Raw genomic sequence first — 20,304 nt, 5'->3', positions numbered from 1 at the left:
ATTTTAACTATATTTTAAAACTATCTTCACTCTTTTTATTTAACTCTATAAAAATTTAATCCAATAGACCACTTTGTTCCTTCTCACACGATCCCGCTCGGCATGAATGTCAGAAAGATATCTTTTTGACATCAGAAAGATGACATAATTTTTTAGATAACTTTATGATACCAATAAGATGTTTTTCTGACACTCATGCCGAGCGGGATGATAATGCGACAAAAATTATTGTCGTCGAAAATCTCCAATGGTTACAGAATGAACCATACACGGTCAGAAATGCATGGCGTTCAACACCATGCTGGTATGATCTCAAGACAGATACTGAAATAGTATGTGAAATATTCCAAGACAGTATTGTAACGAGTCCCAGAAGTATGGCGTTATTTACTATACTGTTTAGTATTGGAGCTATTATATTACTCACACGTATGCATAGCAGGCACGGCGAAACAGCATGGCCCTGAGACCCATAACTACAATGCCGAGGGCACAATGATACTAGTTTTTCCCGCCATAATTTCTGGCGTGTCAATCAATGTATACTATCGTATTACCACCAAAACTACATAGATGTCGTTAGACTAGGTTTATCTGCCAGAAGCTTTGTGGATACGGCAACGCAGTATGGGCCTGACGGCCATACTGACATTGCAGCGTCCGCGACAACTATCGCCAATGTTACTATTCCCCCAACGGTCGAATCATCTATGTATACAATTTTACAACCTATAAAAATCTTTGATACCATACACTATGGCGTTCAAGCCCATACTGGCATAGTGATATCCGCAAAATATTTCTTACCGTGTAGCAATACGTATTGCCATAGCAATCATATATGTAGATAGTTGATTTAACAAAACATTGTATGGGTAAAAATTTTACCGTAAAATAGCAATCTAGCCTTTACGCAAATAAAGTATTGCTATATTAACAATCTACGATTTTTGAAACTTTAGATGGTTACTAGAACCTGACGGTATTGCTATTACAACAATATTTTTTTTTCAGTGGGACGATAACTATTAATATTGTTGAATAATAATCACTAAAGTCGGACCTCGTTATAAGACTATTTGCTGTCTTTTTTATAAACCAGGTATCGCGATAGTTTGAGAGAGAAACTAATAGTCTTATAACGAGGTCCTACTATATCAATAATTATTACAACTGACAATGTTTTTGTATCAAGATAGCAATCGTTACTCTTGTGCATTTAAAAGTCAGATAATGGCTTTTCAATGATTTAAATTCAAATAAAAATCCAGATATTTAATAAACCTCTCGATAAATATAAAAATGAATCATTTGTTGCTTGAATTTTTGGTTTAAAAGTTATGTTAACGTTTAAAATATATTCAGGCATACTCTCTTATGATGAATAAGTAAAAAGTACTCTAATTAGTGAATATTTACTACACAAATAGTCCCAAGTACATCACTAACTCAATCAGTGCTAACTCGGGACTGATTCGCAGTGAATTTTCATTGATTTTTTTTTATCAAGCTTACACTGTACTCATTAATTAATTAATTAAATAAAAATAAATATTAGCAATTACTCACCAGCTTTAGCCACAAATTGGTGATAAGTAACTGATTCTTCTCGTCCTGTAATATCATCAAGTAAATTATTATAATTTGAAATAAACAGCAGGTTGAATAAATGATAGCAAAATAAAATAAAAATAATTTAATTTAATTGCAAATAAGTCTGGATATTTATTGTAAAAAATGCTGTAGAAAATTGGACATGCAGAAATAAAATGTTAAAACCAATAAACGTGGTAGTCAAGTGCCGAGAAAGTATTTTGGCTTGACTACTTACTACAATACATTTAGCAATACCATATATTTTTATACGAATATATATATATATATATATATATATATATGTTTTTTTTTTCTTTTTTATTGTTTAACTTTATTTTACTGGGTTAATGGAACGGGGCTGTGTGTATGCTACAAAATATACAACATGGATCACCGTGAAGGCACACAAGAGAACGAACGTCGTCGTATGTGTCTCGAATGGAGTCACAGTCTGGTGCACAGTACAAAGCTCGCCGTTTTCCAGCGCTCGTTAACGCAGGACAGAAAAACAGAAAAATACGTGTACAAATAGGGTGCACGGAATAAAAAGAGATATGAGGGAGAATAGAAGAAAGAAATAAATAAATAAATGAACAGAGATAGACACAGACAGATAGACGGGCTAAGTATAGGCAAAATGAGGAAAGTGAAAGAGAGAACATCCCATACTGATGTTTGCGGCGCGAACAATATCAATACCTTACCCTACTTTATATTTTACCGCGGAATTAGGTCAAAGCTAGCGGGTTGCCGAGAAGCTAAAGGCTGATAGAAGGGGATCGGAAAATGAGTATACATGAGTATTATCGAGGCAGGAAGCAAGAAAAATACCATCTAATTCTTAAATTATTCAGCTTTTTTTTTTATTTTATTTTTAATGACGCGACGTTAAAATTAATATTTTATTTATCGAATAGAGAAAATTATTGTTTTATTTTTTTTTACCTCCGTTATTCCTTTTATGTCATCCGAAGAGCCATTCATAAAAACGCAATGAAATTCAATAGCTGGTGTAGACTATCAAACGCTCAGTTGTTGATGTGGTTTCGATGGGCCACTCTTTGCCCTCGGGCGATTCAAAACTTTATACGTACTAAATATATTTCATTAAGCACATTTAGTTCTAAATAGGTTTTAACAATAAATAAACTATGGAAGCTATGATGGAATTCGAGTTTTAGGGTCTGAATTAATTAGTTGATTAATTGTTTATATTGAATTTAAGACGGTAATTTAAATTTTGAAGCATATTATAAAACAACATAAGCCACTGGTTATATATAAATAAGTCAGTGGCATATTGATTTATATAGCATGTAACCTTGTTAATCGTATTGCACATCCTTGAACGACCCAATTTCACAAGCGAAACGCCTGGACTGATTGGCGCGTACCAGGCTTTGTAAGACCACATCCTACTATTCCTGGTGATAGTACTTGTGGCTTTAGACTATTGTATCTATCTATATATATGTAAGCTTGTGTACAGTAGTGTGCAAGTCATATCGTCACTGACAACGTACGTACGTTGTCGATAACGTATATTAGATGTCATTGAATTTCTATTCAGATAATTCAGACGCTTAAATTGCAATGGATTATATTAATAACAATAATATTATTATTATTATTATTATTATTATCATCATTATTATTGTTATTATTATTATTATTATCATTTAAATTTTTTAATTAGAATGACAGAAACAACAAAATATAAAACTTGAATTTTTTTTCTACTCAATAAATGTAGAAAACATATAGGGGAAGGGAGGGGGGGGGGGCAAAATGGGCCTCTCAAAATTTTTAACATGAAAAGTGTTGGGAGGGGGGTAAAATAGGCTGCCTAGACTTTAAAAACCTACGAATATCTTTTAGCCAAACGGGTTCCTAAAATTTTTTTAACAGAAATGATTAAAGAATTATGATAAGGGGTTTATTGAAGGAGGGTTTATGTGAAACATTATATGTTTTGGCGCGAAAATTCAATTTTTTCGAATTAATCGAATAGTAATTCAACGAAAACTTTGAATTAAGTTACTTTAAGGCCCAAATCTTCACTATCAACTCTTTTTTATTCTAAATACATAGCAAAAAGTTTCAAAACATAAAACAAGCGAGAAACATACATTGAGTTTTGTTGAGGGCCAATTTTACCCAACTTTTCAGGATTTTTTAATTTTGATAGACTCAGCAAATCAACACCAAAAACTCAGCAGAAGGAAAAAAAAGCGAAACAAGCTGAAAAACTTACATTATAAAAATTTTTTGATGATGGCCCATTTTGCCCCACATTTTTTAATTTTTTATTTTTAATGGACAGAACAAATTAAGGTCAAATACTTGGCAAGGGAGTAAAAAAAAGTAAAAAAAAACTGAGGATTTGAAAATTTTTTTAAGGGGCCCATTCCCCCCCCCCTTCCCCTATAAAAGAGTAACAAAATTATAAAAAAACAATTGTTAATTTTAAATTAAAATTAAAATTTTATAATTAAATTGTAGTTATGATCTGAGGATGTGAGTAATAGACTCACGAGATATCATCACAAAATAAAAATCATTTAAAGAAATCGGAAGTCTGCCAGTTAATTTACAATAAACAGCAATTAAAACCGATCAAAAAGATATATATATTGAAATTTTCTTTAACAATAAATTATTATAATTATTAATTGTCAATTAAAAAAATATTTTGTCAATTAAGTAGACCAGAAAAGCTGTGATTCCTTTAATAACAAATTAGTATTATTATGTAGATATAGAATATCAGTAATATAATTGTCGAAAAGATATGATTTGATGTTATATAACAGGTAACTATAAATGGGATCGTTTATTAATAATTTGTTGGGTTAGCGGAGATTTAAATGCGGTGATAAACTGATATCCAATAAAATTATCGGCGGGTTTAACATTCTTGAATAACGATCCGAGTGGGCCTTTTATTAAAACAGAGATTTATCGACATCTTGATAATATAAGATATTAAAAGTACTCTTTGTTAAACTTTAAAATTATCTTTATCACTTGTTCTGCTCTTTTATATCAACCAAGTGCCGTTCTAGTCGTTGTTATACTGTGTATGTGAATATATATATATATGTATGTTTAGTCTGTGTTGTGTAGATAGTGTGCATTATATGTATACAGCATTATAGCAGAGCCGCGTGTGGCCTATTGCTATGTATATCACCTGCGAAGCAACAGCTGTCCTTCTAACTTTAGATAAATCCGTGTGATACAATGCGAATTATTATTACTCTTGAGTGCATTGTAATAAATATATGCTTTTATTTTCGTTCATTATCTTTATATATTTTCCTACTGTTGTTGAGTTAATAAACACCAAAGATGCAGCCAAAAGTTTTTTATTTAAAATTATTTATTGTCTGTTAGACAGAAACTAGAAATATTTAGTCAACAATTTCCCGTATGAAAATAACATATATGGTCAAAACATATGTAAAAATATATGATAAATATCAGAAAATATATGTGGCCAATTTAACTATAGATTCTGATATATTTTTTTTATATTAAAAAATATAATATTCATCAGATACGAGTCCGTATATGTTTAGCATATATAAAATAAATATGTCAATTATATACGAAAAATATATTCTGATCATATACAAAAACATATATTTATATTGTGTATGGAAAAAAAAAACTTTCTTATTCGTATGACCAACTTCAATTTAATTAGATATAAATTTTAATACTCTTTAAATTGCAGTTAAAATTTTTAAAATTAGTCAATTTAATGCGAATATACATACCCATATATATATACATACACCTAATAAAATATAGGCTTAAATATAACAAAGAAAATATATGGTGCCATATATTTCATTTCATATAAAAATTTTATATTTTTTGAATATAAAAGGAAATATATATCAATACAATATATTATAAGGTAAATGTATATGTAGCTTAATATAAAAAACATATAAGTTACATATATGAAATACATATATTTACTACTGTATATAATTTAATATTGAATCGTCCAAAATCTCTATATGATTTTTTATAAAATACAACATAATATATCATATATTTTTTTTGCAAACATATATGATTTTATATATTTTAACCATATATTGTTTTTTCATACGGATTCACGGGGTAGTAAAATTTATTTCTTAAAAGTCGAAGGTAATCTCAATTTTCATAGAAAAAAAATTTTGGAAACTCATGTTAGAAATTTTTGAAAATATAATTATATGTTGGGCATCAAATTAGAATTTATGATAAATTTTTGGATGTTAATATCAATCGATATTTTCAAAATAATTCCATATTTGAATTATTCGATCTAAGTAATTAATTTGAAATGATTCTGTCAGTCAGCAGCATTACATATTTATACAACGTATGATAAATTGGTGGTATATATGTATTCATTACTATCAATAATCAAGTTGGGCGAATGATATTGTCAAGGTAACCAGAGATTATTTACTCGACCTAAATAAATGTTTACCTGACATCTAATACCAAATATATATCATCAGTAGGATATTTATATAAATCTTAACTAAATCATTATATAATTACTATTTGATTAATGTTGTCATATAAATTAGTCGTTTGGAGAAAAATTCCACTAATTGCGACTGAAAATAAAGATATATCTTCATATAAATTTGAATATCAAAATTCATATTCGTGGTACTGATTCGTTTTATTTCGATAGATTATTTTTAAAAAAAATTTATTTACTTTCGAGTTCATTTTTATGAAAGCCACTTACTCATGTAGAATTTAAAAAATGGAAAAAAAATTAAATAAGATTATAAAGTTTTCAGTCGTGCACTTTTTAACTATCGGATAAAATTTCAAATCTTTATTTTACGAAGACATATTTTTATGGCTTGTCGATAACCTAAAGGTAAAAAAACAAATTTTAACTCTGTAATATTGATATGGAAATTTTTAATAATCGTTTGTCTGCAATATTTGAAAGTAAATCCGCGATAAAATATAATTTCAAGGCTTAGATTTATATAAACTTTTTTTTTTATTATTTAATTTTTTTTTAAATTCGCTACAAAAAAAATGCTTAATTATTTTTTAAAGTTTCACGACTTATCCGCTGTAAGTTGTCAGTAATGGTATTAAAAACTAAAACTGTGTTTTTAATATATTTTAAAAATAAGTGCACTAAGAAGTAAATAATTAGCGGCAAGAACACTTAAGATAAAATCATATAGGGGAGGGGGGAGGCAAAACGGGGTACTTAAAGAAATACTAAGTTTTCGAGGACTCAAATACGCTAAATCTTTTTTTTTTTAATGATATTCAAAATGAATATAAAAAACTTTCAGTTGCCGTTAAAAGAAAAAAATTCATTTTTGCGGGAAAAATGAAGTACCGCTTAAAAAAGGCGAAAAAAAAATTTTCTAGATATTAAATACATTTGATTAAATTAAATTTTTTTGTAGGTAATTTAAATCAAGAAAAATTACATTCTACATAATTATTGGATACAAGTAAAGAAACAATAATTTTTAATAGTTTGTATTGTAAAACAAGTCATTAATATTTTTGAACTGACACTCGATTTTTGAAAAAGTTTATGAAAAAAATATTTAAAATAATCCTCAATTATATTTACAAAAGTGGTTTTGCAAAGTAAAACAGGATTCGTTAAAATCAACACATATCATGTGTAAAACAAACGTTTTACACTTATTTATATGTTATTTTAACATGTTAAGAGTGTTGAAAAAGTTACACACGCAACTTTGTATATGCTAAAAGTAAAAAATTTTCCAAGAATTATTTGTGATGCTCGAAATTATTTTTAACATATTTTGTGTGTTGATTTGACAGTAACATATAAAAAGTGTTACATTCGAATAAAATAACATTTTTGTGTGTTAAAATATCAATAGATTGCGACAGTTCAAACAAAATAAATACTGTGTGTTAAATTGACATACACACTCTAAAACTAAGGGTGTTACAAGTGTGTTATTTTGACACATATTAAATGTGTTCTATATTTAAAGCTATAAGTGAAACTATAGTTTTTTGTAGTCATTTAAAACACGTTACACGGTGTATTAAATATCTACAGATTGCTTATGGCAATTCAATGTTATTTGGGAAGTGTGTTAATTTTGACTACACAATTGGTTTTAGAGTGCACAGTAAAAAACGAATCGTCAAAGTATAAAAAAAATGTGTGTTAAAGTTTTGAGTGTTGAATTTTTAACACTTTTGTGTGTCAATTGAACACACAGTATTTATCTTGTTTGAACTGTCGCAATTGATTGATTTTTTAAGATACAAAAATGTCATTTTGTTTGAAAGTAACACTTTTTATATGTTACTGTGGAATCAACACACAAAATATGTTAAAAATAATGTCGACCATCACAAAAGAATTCTTGGAAAATTTTTATTTTTATCGCATACGTGTGTAACTTTTTTTAACACTTACAACATGTTAAAGTAACGTTTAAATAAGTGTAAAACGTTCGTTTTACACAGGGTATGTGTTGATTTTGACGAATCCTTTTTTACTGTGTACGAAAGTGTTAAAAATTTGGTACTCAAAATTTTAACACACTTTTTTTTTACATTTTGACAATTCGTTTTTATTGTGTGGAATGTTTAAAAAACAGTTAAAAAAAAACACATTTTTTTAAAATAAAATTTTGGGGGTACCCCGTATTGCCCCGTCCCCTAAGATTGAGCGTTTGAATAAAATATGAATTTTTTATTTATAACAAATTTTTAAATAGAAAAAATATATATTTATGATAAAAAAAGTTTGTTTAAAAACTTCATAGCTGAAGTTTATTGAATTTCATAACTTGATAAAAAAAAAAACCTATAAAATATTGTTGAACTAAATAATTAATGATAAAAATATAATACGAACGGATGTTTATTTAACAGAAAAACTTGGAGTACTTGAATAACTTTGCGTTTCAGTATATTCAACAAGTAATATACAGTAATTGCAACGAGCACATGAATCAATAATTTCACAATTACGTAGTATTGATAACTAAACACGTAGTCGCCCATGTATTCAAATACACGTAGACGTTTTGATTGTTTAACGTAACTATTGTCAGATTTAGCAAATTCAAATCCTCATTAATTATTGTACGCAGTAATTATGTATATCAAATGTTTTAAGTTTAAAAATAAATAAATGAAGAAGACTAAATAATCGTTTTTAAATAGAATAACTTTTAAATGACATTTATATAAATTCAAAAAACTTTTTAATTTATTTAATTTATTCATTGAAAAGTTGATTGATTTAATTAACATTTAAATGATAAAATACTTTTATAATTAATTCAATCGGTTAATTAAAGTAATGGATTAATAAGATAGGCTCTTATTATTATTATTTAGTTTTATAAACTCGATAATTAAATATAGATATAAATGCTATTGATAGTTGGGACACAATAAATGAGTTTGCTTAATTAAATATTCAACCAATTGAAATTGTGAATCGTTTATAGTAAAAAAATTGTCATAAAAAAAATATTTAAATATGTGTGTATTTTAGTGATGCGAAATGAACGTCAATTTTTTGTTCAGTCTGATTACGAGAAATTTACTGACAATTATTTCTCAATCGTCAAAAATTTTTTGGTTATATTTTTTATAAAATAATTTCCTGGATGTGACTGTAAGTAAATTGCAAGTCGTACCACTTAACAACATTCGATTTGATTGTTCAAAAAAATTTGTAAAAAATTTTTCTTCACTTCTATTTAGATGCGAAGTGTCGGTAAAAAAATTTTCGGTCAACTTTTCGGTCAATTTCTTTTTTATAAAATAATTTTTTGGACAATATCAAGTTTGCCTAAGAATTGCAATTAAATTAAAAAAATTACCGTTGATTAATTGACGTCAATTGTCTGGCAATTCCAGATAATTGTCAGGCGATTTCTCTGCATTACATCACTAATTTGTATATATATAACTTTTAAAATAAGCTAATAAGGCAAAAGACCTAATACCCGACCAAATAACTAATACCCGATCATTCCATGAATTTGTATATCTACATTTAGTAAAATTTAGTAAATATATCTATACAAATACATGGATGATCGGGTACTAGTTTCCTGATAGGTTACCGGGTCTCTTACCTTAACTAAACAAAAAAAAAATGTTATTAAAGTTTCAAAAAAGGCGAGAAAAAAATGAAAGTAATAACATCTCTATATATAATCAAATATTATTCAATAAAAAATAATGTCTGTTATAACTGAATATATATATAAATGGATTAACTTCATCGGTAGAAAACTGATAAGTTTTGAAACAGAAATAAGCACAAAAAATAAAAACATAAAAGTTCGCAGAAGAAAAAGTAGAATTAAAAAATCGGACACGACAAGTTTTATCAATAATTTAATTCTACTCGTGATATAGTGTGTACGAGAGGAAAAAAGAAAAGGATAGTAACCCTACGGGCAGTAGCGAAAAGGTCAAACTGGGATTTATGAGTTGTAACGTGATGTCGCTTGCGTTATTTCCAATTCTTGTCACACACCATATGTGCGCCCCTAGAATATAACTTCTGTTCCGTACTCTGCGTTTACTTTCCTATATCCCGAACCGACACCACCACCAGGTATGTGAGCCTATACATTAAAAAATAGGAAAACCTGACCTATTACTACCATCTTACTTTTTTTGCTCACGTGTTCGGCTGCCCAACACTTGTACTACTAGTTAGTAGAGCGTAGGGAAGTTGGTGCAGCACGTGGTGCCAGGTTTCTCTGTACTTCTGGTTGACTACTGCTGTTCAGCAACAGCACAGACGTACAGTCTCACTACTTCCTTTCTCTCTACCCCTTGTGTTCGGCAGCAGCAGAACCAGTACCACAGCGTGCTCTCATGCTTCGACTGCCGTTATTGTGAGATATTGTTCGTTCGTGGTAAGTGAACGAGACGAAGCGACATTACATGTTGCCAGCACACAGCCACTGCTTGTCTTCCTCTCTCTCTCTCTTTCTCTGTCTTTTTGCTGTACGTGCGGTCAAATATTCGATGATATTACCAACTGTGCCATTCCGTTTATTCGTCACCGATATTTGCTCTCCTTTCCAATCAACCACTTGAGAAATCTATACACATTTCTACTGCAGTATAAAAAGTAAAAAGACAAAATGTCCTTCAATATCTTTAATCAAATAATTATCATTATTTATTTTTTAATTTATTTTCCAACAAAGCTCTTTATCTGCTTTTTTTTACAGAATATATTTTTTCGTTAAAAAAAAATTTCATAATAAATATTATTATTATTACTGTAAAATTGAAACTTTGTATGTCGTACGTCTAGGAAACTTAGCTTCTTGAAAAAACAAATTTCTGTTCGATAATTTTTTTTTACATATTTTTTCAGTATATTTAAAGTCAAGTTTTTTGGCAAACTTTTACTTGGCTGACTTCACCGCTGCTCTTCAGAGCTCTTTTACTTGTACACGAGATTTTTTTTTTTTTTTTTTTTCTACATTTTATTTTATTTTCGAAGAGTATAAAATCGGCTTAGACAGTTGATCGTTAATAACCACGAGCTTTGTGGAGAGTAGTTGGGTGGCCAAAACCTCTCGTCGTCTGGTTTGAACTATGCAAAAAGTAGAACGCCAAAAGTTTCGTGGAAAACCTATATATATATACATACATGTGTATATATATATATATAGTGAAGGAATTTATAAATTGTTGAGTTTTGTATAGTTGAATGCGGATTCGTCGACACTGTAGAACGCATCAGTGAACTAGTTGTTACTTCCTCAACGTACTTTTATGAATTTTTTATTTTTGTATTATATTATTGTTGTTTATCCACTTTTAATTCATTGCAATATTTATTTTTAATCACTGTCTTTAATTTTTTTTTTTATGAATGATTTATTCACACTAATAAATGCAATCATGTTAAAAATACACAAATATGTTAAAATAATTTTTATAAACCATTCATTATTATTTACTCAAGATAAAATATTTTTCCCACATATGCGCACGTAATTTTGTATCTAGCGGTATATCATACAAGAATTTACTCTAACTCATAAAAATATTTACGATCAACTTGGAAAATACTCTTGCAAGTGATGTAAGCCCGCATGCTAAAGTTTTTACAGCCCTCACACATCGACTTTTTCTTTATTTTTTATATTTTTTATTGTTTTTCATTTCTTACGTAACAATGATAAATACACATAACTCAGAAAGTACTTGCTAATCTCACTATAAAACATCTGCCGCTCGTTGTAACACTCAATCTTCAATATTTATCTGCTGCACCGACAATAAACTTCTGTTTTTCGCATTACTTATTTGCAGGTTACTCTTCTTTTTTATTTCACACTTTTTTTTTCCTTTTGCTTTTGAATATCAGAGCTTTGAGTATCACGACTTGCCAAGTAAAAATCGTTTATGTTTTAATTATTTTAAGTGTGTCCATAATGGAACAGTTATGATATGAAAACTGTTGGATATCAAGTTTTTTTATTTGTATCAGAAGTTTTGTATTTTTAAAAATATATAACCGAATTTTATACAATTAATTTTTTTAAATCGACATTTTATGAAAAAAAAAAAAAAAAAAAAATACACATGTAGAAAATTACAAAAACTATTAGTGCAATTTTTTTAAAGATTTTTTTTTAATAATTGATTGTTTTTAAAAAAATTCAAAAATTATAAGTCGTCGGCTAACTTCAGTATCGTAACAAAAGCATGAGTGTGAATGTAGCAGACGTCAGACAAATTTAAAATTGTAAATTTCATTTTATGAATTATTTCAATCGTTTATTTGAGAAACCCCATAATAAGTCAAGAAAACAAAACTTTTCAGGAAACACAAAAAACATTTTTTTGGAAAAACTTGACATTAAAATAATAAATAAATAATTGAATACAATAATGTTAGCGTCTCTGAAAAAGATTCCAACAAGAAAAATTTAATTTTTTAACTGATACCACTTAAAAAAATTATTTAAAGTTGATTGACTTATGGGGTTTCTCAACCAAACGGAAAAAAAGTTATAAAATCATTGTTTTTTTAAATGTTTCCACTCAAATCATTTATTACACTGATAAAATGAAGTATTAAATACGTATTTGAACTCTGAAACTCAGAAATTACAAAAAATCATAATTAATTTAAACATTTTAATTAGTCATATAACAGTCACCAATAAAACAACATTTGAAATAAATTTCCCAAAAAAGCGCGAATTTCAAATAAAAAAAAAAAAAAATTATTTCTGTAAAACTAAAACTGCATATGTTTATTTGAGTCATTGACTTATGGGGTTTCTCAATTAAATGAAATTGCTGTCACCCCGTTAATTTTTTTTTAAACGCTGATTTGATGCATATTTTGATTGATTTCTATGGGGGGACATCCAAAGTACCCAAAAATGCAAAAAACCCAATTTCGTAAAAAACCTGACTTATGGGGTTTCTCAAATAAACGATTCATTTACTCTATTTATTAATAATTTTTAATTTGTCTGATGTCTGCTACATTTACATTCATAACAAAAGCACAGTAAAATAATTATTATAAGTAACTAAAAATCAAATGAAATTAACTTACAATGAAAAGTAAAAATTGATACAGGATTTGCAGTGAGCGTTAACATACATTGAACGACTATTTTTTTTATCTAAAGAAATTACAGAGCGGAAATCGATAAAAATAAAGATTTTTACGGAAGAATAAAAAAAAATAAATTTAATTATAAAAATAAAGTCAGTTATTGCAAGGGTTTAAATGGAATCCGGTAGTTCTCAAGTAATTTCATTAAATTTGATAGTTTACAGTAAACTTAATCTAATGAAATTTGAACTAGACAATTCTTAGAAGTCATTCATGCGCGATTGTTTAAGATTTCACATCATCTTGTTAACATTAATTCAGAGTAATTACATCAGCAACAAACAGCATTATTTGACATGTTTGCCCACGCACGGCTAAACAATTTAGAAATTTTTCAACCGTGTATATTTACCTTTTATATTTTTCGTGACAAATAAATATAATAAAAATAATGCTTTTTTTGATGATTACATAAATCAATAACGCATTCCATTTCTCTGAAAAATATAAAGTAAATAAAATCTGCATTCACTGAGCCATATAAAATAAATTTAAATATTTTTTATGAAAACAATTTTGTTTACTGTGGTGATTAATAATAAACAAAGAAAAGTAAACAATAAAGATAAACGCTGGAGTAAATAAATTTGCTGTTATATAACGAAAAATCTTGTTAATACAAGGCGATATCTAATAAGGTAACAGGTAACGAGCTGTATCACTTAGTAAATTTGTAAACTGTCAGACTGAATGTCGTCTTTGAGGTGTGCACAAGATTCGTGACGTTGCATAAATGATTCTCAGAAACTGATATGCAAATTCCGTGTTATCAAGCTCTTGAGGACTTTTTTTATTATTTTTTATTCAAAAGAGAATATTAGCACTCTGGCGGGTGAAACTGATTTACAAAGGACAGTAAACAATGCAAAGTTGTTTGAAGAAGCTCTTTGATAAAATAAATAATACGGCATATCATAAATCAAAAATCGCCGTCTTTTGCTCGATTCTATGCTGTTAATTTATATATATATCTAAGTTCGTTTACATATAAATGACCATAGGCACTTTGTGAATTCCGGCATTTACTTAACCTGAAACTCTTGGCAAATCTAAAATGCAATCAAATATCTTGCAAATGAATACATATTAAAAGTCTGGACTCGATCATAAATATTCAATAGTCATATAAATTCAAATCTTGCGCGATTTATTAAACAGCTACGAATACTTTTATTCAATCATATTTTTTTTATTGAAACCTTTTATTTACTTATTGAAATCTTTTTTTTAATTAATAAATTTAATTGCTAATTTTTTTTCATGGAAAATTTGATTTTTAATAATTGGTTATTTTTTATTTTTAATGAGACTTTCTAATTAATTTAATTTGTAATCGATTAGGTGAAAAAAAATAACGGAAATGTGTGAAAAAAAAAAATTGCATTTGTGAGAATAGTTTTTGTGTTCTTTGATCAGTGGATTTCAACGGGTTTTGATGAGTTAAAAAGGTGTAAGAGCCACTCGTTTTGATCTGTCGCCATGTAATGAAGAACACTAGTTAGTAATTAAATTTCTCTTTCAAATAGTTGATGAGAAAATCCTATTTTATTTTTACTGTTTCATTCTTTTTGTTCTCACATTTTTACGTGTGCATAATATTACAAATTAAATTACACTTTATTACATTCTCCAAGTAAAGGAAAATCCCGTCCGATTCTATTATTTATCTTTTTCTGTTTTTATTTTTTTTAAAGTCCTCGCGAGTGAATAAACGAAAAAAATGCAGACCCAAATTTCCTGTACTGATTACAAACGACTTAAGCGAATTTATTTACCTTTAAGCTGACATCCAACATTTTATAACTCAACTCGTACTTCGCACTCTATAAATTACATGAAAAATTCATTTTCAACGAAATTATTCCATCTCAAATAATTGATAAATTGTAAAAGCATTTCATTTTGTGAGCTTTCATTTTCCTTTATAACATCCTACCTACGAACTCGAGTTGGTTTTTTTTAACTCATTTGTACGCATAGCCCACTTTCAAACCTCTATAAACTACTTTATGACTTAGAGTGACGTCAGGCAAGATGTATACGCTCCTAATTGAAATAACAATTTTATTAATAAATGAAAAATTCACCCTCGCAAAAGTTTATAATGAGGATAATATAAACACTGATCTAGTATTAATTTAAAATTAAAATTAATTGAATTTTATACAAGACTCAGGTAAGAAAGAAGCGACTCCTTCCTACATTTTCCTCGAGACTTCATCTAAGTATTTATTTATTCCAATTAAATATATATTGTCTTGTTTAATTATATGTATACAGGGTGATCCAAAATTAGTTTTACATCGGCGAGATTTAGATTGAGGAGATAATTCTGAGCAAAAAGTTCCTGAACAATATTTATTAATTTTGAATATTGTGGGAGTTATTAAATGTTCAAAGTGGCCAATCAAAAATGAGCTTTAAAAATAGAAAAAAATAGAAAAGAATAAATATTAAGTTTTTCAGCGTTGTACGTAGTCAAGTTCAGATCGAATCATTTTATATAGAACTTAATTCAAATATAAATAGTCATTTTTGAAACATTCGAATCGGTGAATAGCATTTATAACCTAACTAGATGGTTATCTAGACGAACTTCAAGACAAAACTCAAGTCTCCAACCAAGACAAAATTTGAGACTAAAACCAAGGCAGCAACTACGATTTAATCCAACACTAAAATCAAGACAACATTTTAGATAAAAAATTGAAAAAAAACTTTAAATTGAAATTGAAACCAAATTCAAAACTAAAATCAAAACGAAATCCCGAGTCTCAAACCGAGACAAAATTCTAGACTAAAATTTTTTATGGATGGTTATATTAGTAGTTATTTACCAATTTGAATTTTTCAAAAGAAATGAATATTTACAATTAAATTAAATTCTACATAAAACAATTAGATTTGAACCTAGCTACGCGCCACGCTGCCAAACTTATTGTTTATTCTTTTATATTTTTTTCAATTTCTAAAGCTCGTTTCTGATTGGCTACTGTGAATATTTAATAACTCCCACAATATTCAAAATTAAGAAATATTGTTGAGGAACTTTCTGCTCAGAATTATCTCCTCAATCTAAATCTCGCCGATGTAAAACTAATTTTGGATCACCCTGTATATATACATATTTATTTTTTAAATTTATATTTATGAAAGAAAAAAAAAGTTTTTCTTTACTACGATTTCTGTTCGCTTTTTTATGGCATATGAAACCCGACATTTAAAAGTTGACTTGATAGTTGTATTTTAACCAATATATACTACGTTTGAGTAATATCACAATATCACTGGTGCTTGCAAATCCCTACGACAATTCATCAAAACCCCTTCTATTATTTTCTGACCTCATTCTACCTATTACTCATGGGCATCAGCTGAAGCTTCACAGTTTTCTCATAACTTTATTTTCGTATTCCACTACTATATCTTTTTATATTTTTTATTACACACACATATATACATACTATTCACAGCTAATATTTCAAAGATGAAATATATATATATATATATAGACATTGTGACCTCTTTATTGGGCCATCTGTACAGTTTCAATTGTGCGCCAAAATTGCAGATTCATTAAATCAAAAAAATAATAAATCGATTATTCATTAATTGCAATCAATTTATCATGATATTGATAAGCTTTAAAAAATATATATGAAAAATATATTATGACTGATGACAGAAGAATATATTTTTCTTCGGGACGTATCCAGTTAATAACGTAGATATATATAGGCATCAAATTCAGAGAATTGAAAATAATAATCCAATTTCAATGACTCATATATATATTCTAGAGCAGTGATTGGATTTTTGCTCGTAAAAAAAAAAATTAACTTAAAAAATTGATAGTACGTAGATTGACGGTAAGGATTTGTTATCCTAGTCTTTAGATATTCTCTTGCATGAATAACAAAATTGGTCATAGCTCATTCAGCAACATGGATCTTTTGTATAAAATATCTCATACTTTCTGCATCAGCTATATTCTTAAACTTTTCATCTTACTCTGACTCTATTCCAACTTTTTTTTTCCACCACCAGTAATCATAATACTAAAATTTAATGCTGGACGAAAATATTAATCTTGCCTAGCATATTAATTCTTCATGCAGTTTATTTTTATATATTTATCATCTGTGAATCCCAGCTGTCATCTGAATTTTTATCATCACCAATTAATAATATTCCAGGTATTATTATTTTTTAAGGTTAAAATTTCTAGAAAACCCTCCAACACAAATCCACGCTCTGTGATATGACCTTTTTTAGCCGTTTTTATTTTAACAGTTCTCTTTTTTCACTTCATTCATTTGCCGAGTGTGACCCAGCAGAAATGAAAGTTTGCAGAAAAAGCAAGATATTTTTTATTTCACCAGCACTAGCAGCAGCAGCTACTCTTGATATATTCGTTGATGACAAACTCAACTTTGTCATGTGATATATGTGGTTGAAAACGTTATTGGCCTTAAAACTGACAGGAAGTTATGTATATACGATTAACCGCAACACACCAGTCGTGTGGTCATACATTTTAATATAAACAATATTATTGACAATCAAATGTTTATTTTCGACTATCTATAATATTGTTGCGCAATATATATGTATTAAGTATAAACCACTTAATTGATGTTTGATAATTATTTACTCTTCATATATATTTATATAATATTATGAATCTATAAATTAAAAATATCCGTAGTCTGAGTAAGTGAAATTTGATCCAACGCATTTTATCTTTCACAATATAGAGATCAACCGAGCTAATGATTTATATTTATATTTTTTAATCTCGTTGAGTTTATTTGTCTATATAGATATATATATATATATATATATATACAAATATTTTATTGTGTAAAACTATTGGATTTCATTTTATGTTGAGGATAAAAAAACCACAAGCTAAAATAATAGTTAAAATTTTTTCCAATATTGAGTCCATTAATCTGAAAAAAAATTTAATAAAAATGTTTTTTTTTCTTCTTCATATATACACACATAGCCTCTAACCCAATTTCTCTCTATTAAATTTAATGAAAATTTTTTCGACATTGTTAAAAAAATAATGACATAGTATTTTTAATACTGATGTTATTCATCTTTTTCTGGTATTGTAAACTATGAGACTATCGATTTTGATGATTGATGTCTGAATAAATTCTGTTAGTATGTTAATAACAGCAAACACACAAAGGTAATATTTATTCAGTTTGTGGTATTGACAAAAAGAAATAGATCCCTTGAGTATTATCGAAGTAAGTGGTTATCATCAGCAGACTCTCGAGTAGGTTAACGTTGAACTTGATCTTCAAGTATATTATCGATCTGAATGAAGAATAAGAATAAGAGTAAGAAGAAGAAATAGTTTGATTGTAGATGTGGTACAGAGTGAACTGGATGAATGCCATCGTCGAACGATTCGCTTCTCTTGTGCTCTTTGCACAGATGTCACTCTTGGGAGTGGTCCGAATGATTCTACTTCATTCTGGCTGGATCTCTCCCTTGGGATCAAACGTACACCCAGAGAGTACAGCCGAGTATAGAGTTGAGTACATGGTAGAGTTTAGAATACACTTGCAGTCACCAGAAATCGTTCATTCTGTTAAAAGGACCCACCTCTTGCTTAAAGCTAATTTAAAGCTAACGTCGTCGTTGCCGTTGTCGTAGATTGTCGTGGTTGCAGTAATAGTAGAGGCAGAGGCAGAGGTAGAGGCATTGGCAGAAGTAGAGGCTGAGGTAGAGGTAGAGGTAGAGGTAGAGGTTGAGGCAGAGGTAGAGGTAGAGATCGTAATCTATGTTGAAAGCACCTTTACCCAAGCCAGTGTGTAGAACTACCAGATAATTAATCAAGTGCATAATTTTGCATGCACTACTGACGACATACACATATACTATATAGTTTACACACCCCTAAGAACTCTCTTGAGTCTATATTGTTCATAGATTGACTGACATCGACAATATTTATCCTCATTGTCCCCGATGCTTGATAATTTATATAACAGAGTTTAACTTTTCATTCGCTAATTTTATTATTTTGTTTTATTTATTTAATATTTACTTTTTTTATTTTTACAATAATTTAAATGAAATATCAAACAGTTGAAATATTTTTTTTTTATAGATTAAAATACAGATTAAATGCTGGTTATTAAAAGCTCAGTTACCAATAGATTGCACAGATTACAGATACAAACATGTGAGTACTAAAAAAAATTTTATTTTTTTTTTATTTACGTTAAATACTTTCTGATAGATTATTTTATATTTCAAAGAATTTGGTAATGGTCTATAATCGGGGCTCCACCTGTTTATATCAAGCAAAAATCCAAATATAGACAAATCGCTTGGAAACCAATTTCATTCTCAAGCATTTGTCGGCGGATTGAAGATATAATTGCATCTTTAGGTGTTATTTGAGCCTTAATAAGTTATAAGTGTATACCAAAGGTATAAATTATGCTTGATTTAGATGTTAGATCATGAATTTTCAGTTCCGTGCAACACTGCATTATTTGACATATTTTTCATTTCATTCTGTGTATTGACTCTTAAGTCAAACACTAAAATTTAAGGCATATGCCTAATTGCCATAATTTCTGTAGTTTCGTCCTAAGTACGTTAACGGACTCGTCAGTAAGGCTATGTTAACGCACTCTTGCCTTAGACTACATCTCTTACCAGTACGAGCCGGCGTAAAACTGTGTTGTGGGTTTCAGCCAGACACTATACTAGCAAAGGAAGGCGGATACCGTCCAAACTACTTGCATCTAAATGTTAGGTGAGCTGTTGTACACCGTTTAAGTATTGAAATAACAGAAATATGCCAATTTTCACTGTACAAGAGTTCAAAAAATCTTTGTAGCTCTTAGTTAGACCTTTCTATCACCACCGTCCATCTTACGGTATTAATAAAATTAATTATTTATATTTATTAGAAAATTTATTAAAATTTATTTTGGAAAATTTGCATGATTTTATGTTATCAATTTTGTACACTCTGATTGCAAGGTTCAGATAGA

The 20,304-nt window shown here is 28.4% G+C and overlaps 1 protein-coding gene across 2 annotated transcripts in view; it reads right to left on the bottom strand.

The window, feature by feature from the left end:
- The window catches only part of LOC130666295 (neuronal acetylcholine receptor subunit alpha-7-like), a 107,371-nt gene that overhangs the window by 43,689 nt on the left and 43,378 nt on the right, over positions 1–20,304 (bottom strand). For both annotated transcript variants that reach the window (XM_057467132.1, XM_057467131.1), the window contains one exon: positions 1,570–1,614. In XM_057467132.1, coding sequence (XP_057323115.1) covers positions 1,570–1,614 — 45 coding nt within the window. The remainder of the gene's footprint in view (positions 1–1,569; positions 1,615–20,304) is intronic.

This window comes from Microplitis mediator, chromosome 4 (genome assembly GCF_029852145.1).
Source record: "Microplitis mediator isolate UGA2020A chromosome 4, iyMicMedi2.1, whole genome shotgun sequence".
Lineage (NCBI taxonomy): Eukaryota > Metazoa > Arthropoda > Insecta > Hymenoptera > Braconidae > Microplitis > Microplitis mediator.
Note: the sequence above shows the minus strand (reverse complement) of the source record. Positions and strands in the feature narration are given on the sequence as shown.